This window comes from Sardina pilchardus, chromosome 10, assembly GCF_963854185.1.
Source record: "Sardina pilchardus chromosome 10, fSarPil1.1, whole genome shotgun sequence".
Classification (NCBI taxonomy): Eukaryota; Metazoa; Chordata; class Actinopteri; order Clupeiformes; family Clupeidae; genus Sardina; species Sardina pilchardus.
In genome coordinates, this window is record NC_085003.1 from 34,270,600 (window position 1) to 34,271,514 (window position 915).

At 56.8% G+C, this 915-nt stretch overlaps 1 protein-coding gene across 2 annotated transcripts in view; it reads right to left on the minus strand.

Annotated features, from left to right (window-relative positions):
* LOC134094526 (brain aromatase) overlaps window positions 1-149 on the minus strand; it is an 11,671-nt gene extending 11,522 nt beyond the window's left edge. The window contains exon 1 of one of the 2 annotated variants that reach the window (XM_062548071.1): window positions 94-149. In XM_062548071.1, the coding sequence (XP_062404055.1) occupies window positions 94-149 (56 nt within the window). Of the gene's footprint in view, window positions 1-49 lie in introns of both variants that reach the window. The other variant, XM_062548070.1, reaches the window with a different exon arrangement.
* Between the last annotated feature and the right edge of the window lie 766 nt (window positions 150-915).

Sequence of the window (915 nt, forward strand, 5' to 3'; positions counted from 1 at the left end):
CACACACACACACACACACACACACACACACTCACACACACACACTCACCTGGAACAGAGCGCTCTGTTGACCTCTGACCTCTGAAGCAGGACAGGATGACCAGGAGCAGTAGCAGGACCAGTGCTGTTGCCGTGGCAGCAGATGCCATGCCGGTGTTCGGACTGTGGGTGGACGCGTCCATTCTGCACGTGCCCAGAAGCCCTCTCGGCTGAGCCAAGCGCCACTCTTCAGAACACAAGACCCACGGAAGCCTCCAGAAGTGAGATCTTATCCTCACGCAGGCTGTGGAGATGCCGTGATGGACTTCTATTGAGACGCACGGTCAGTTCTTATACTGGCATGAGACGCACGGTCGTCTCTGTGTCTCTGGCACTGTACCCAGCTGATAGGCCGACGCCCGTGGAGCCCCCCACTCTGCCGAGTCCTTGAGGAGAGATGTGTGTGTTTGGCCGGCGGCCATTTAATATGCCTTCAGCCCAGAGACCTTCATGCTACAGATGATCAGCATGCTTGTGCTGTCAAAACAAACCCCCTGACTGAATCCTACAGGTGTCCTCTGCACCGCGTTGGGTGTGTGTGTGTGTGTGTGTGTGTGTGTGTGTGTGTGTGTGTGTCCGTCCTCTGCACAGCGGTTCTGCCCAGTGGCCTTGGTCTTCCCGGGGTTGTGTTACGGCGAGGAACGTCCCCACATCAACATCCCCACATCAAAGGCTGCTGCGGAGAGCTTTGATATGATGCTGATATGACCAGAGACTGACCCCAGCTGATATGACCAGAGACTGACCCCAGCCGATATGACCAGACTGACCCCAGCTGATATGACCAGACTGACCCCAGCTGATATGACCAGACTGACCCCAGCTGGGTGCGGAGACTGGACTCTGTCGGACCAGCAGCGGTTCCACCACCTCCAT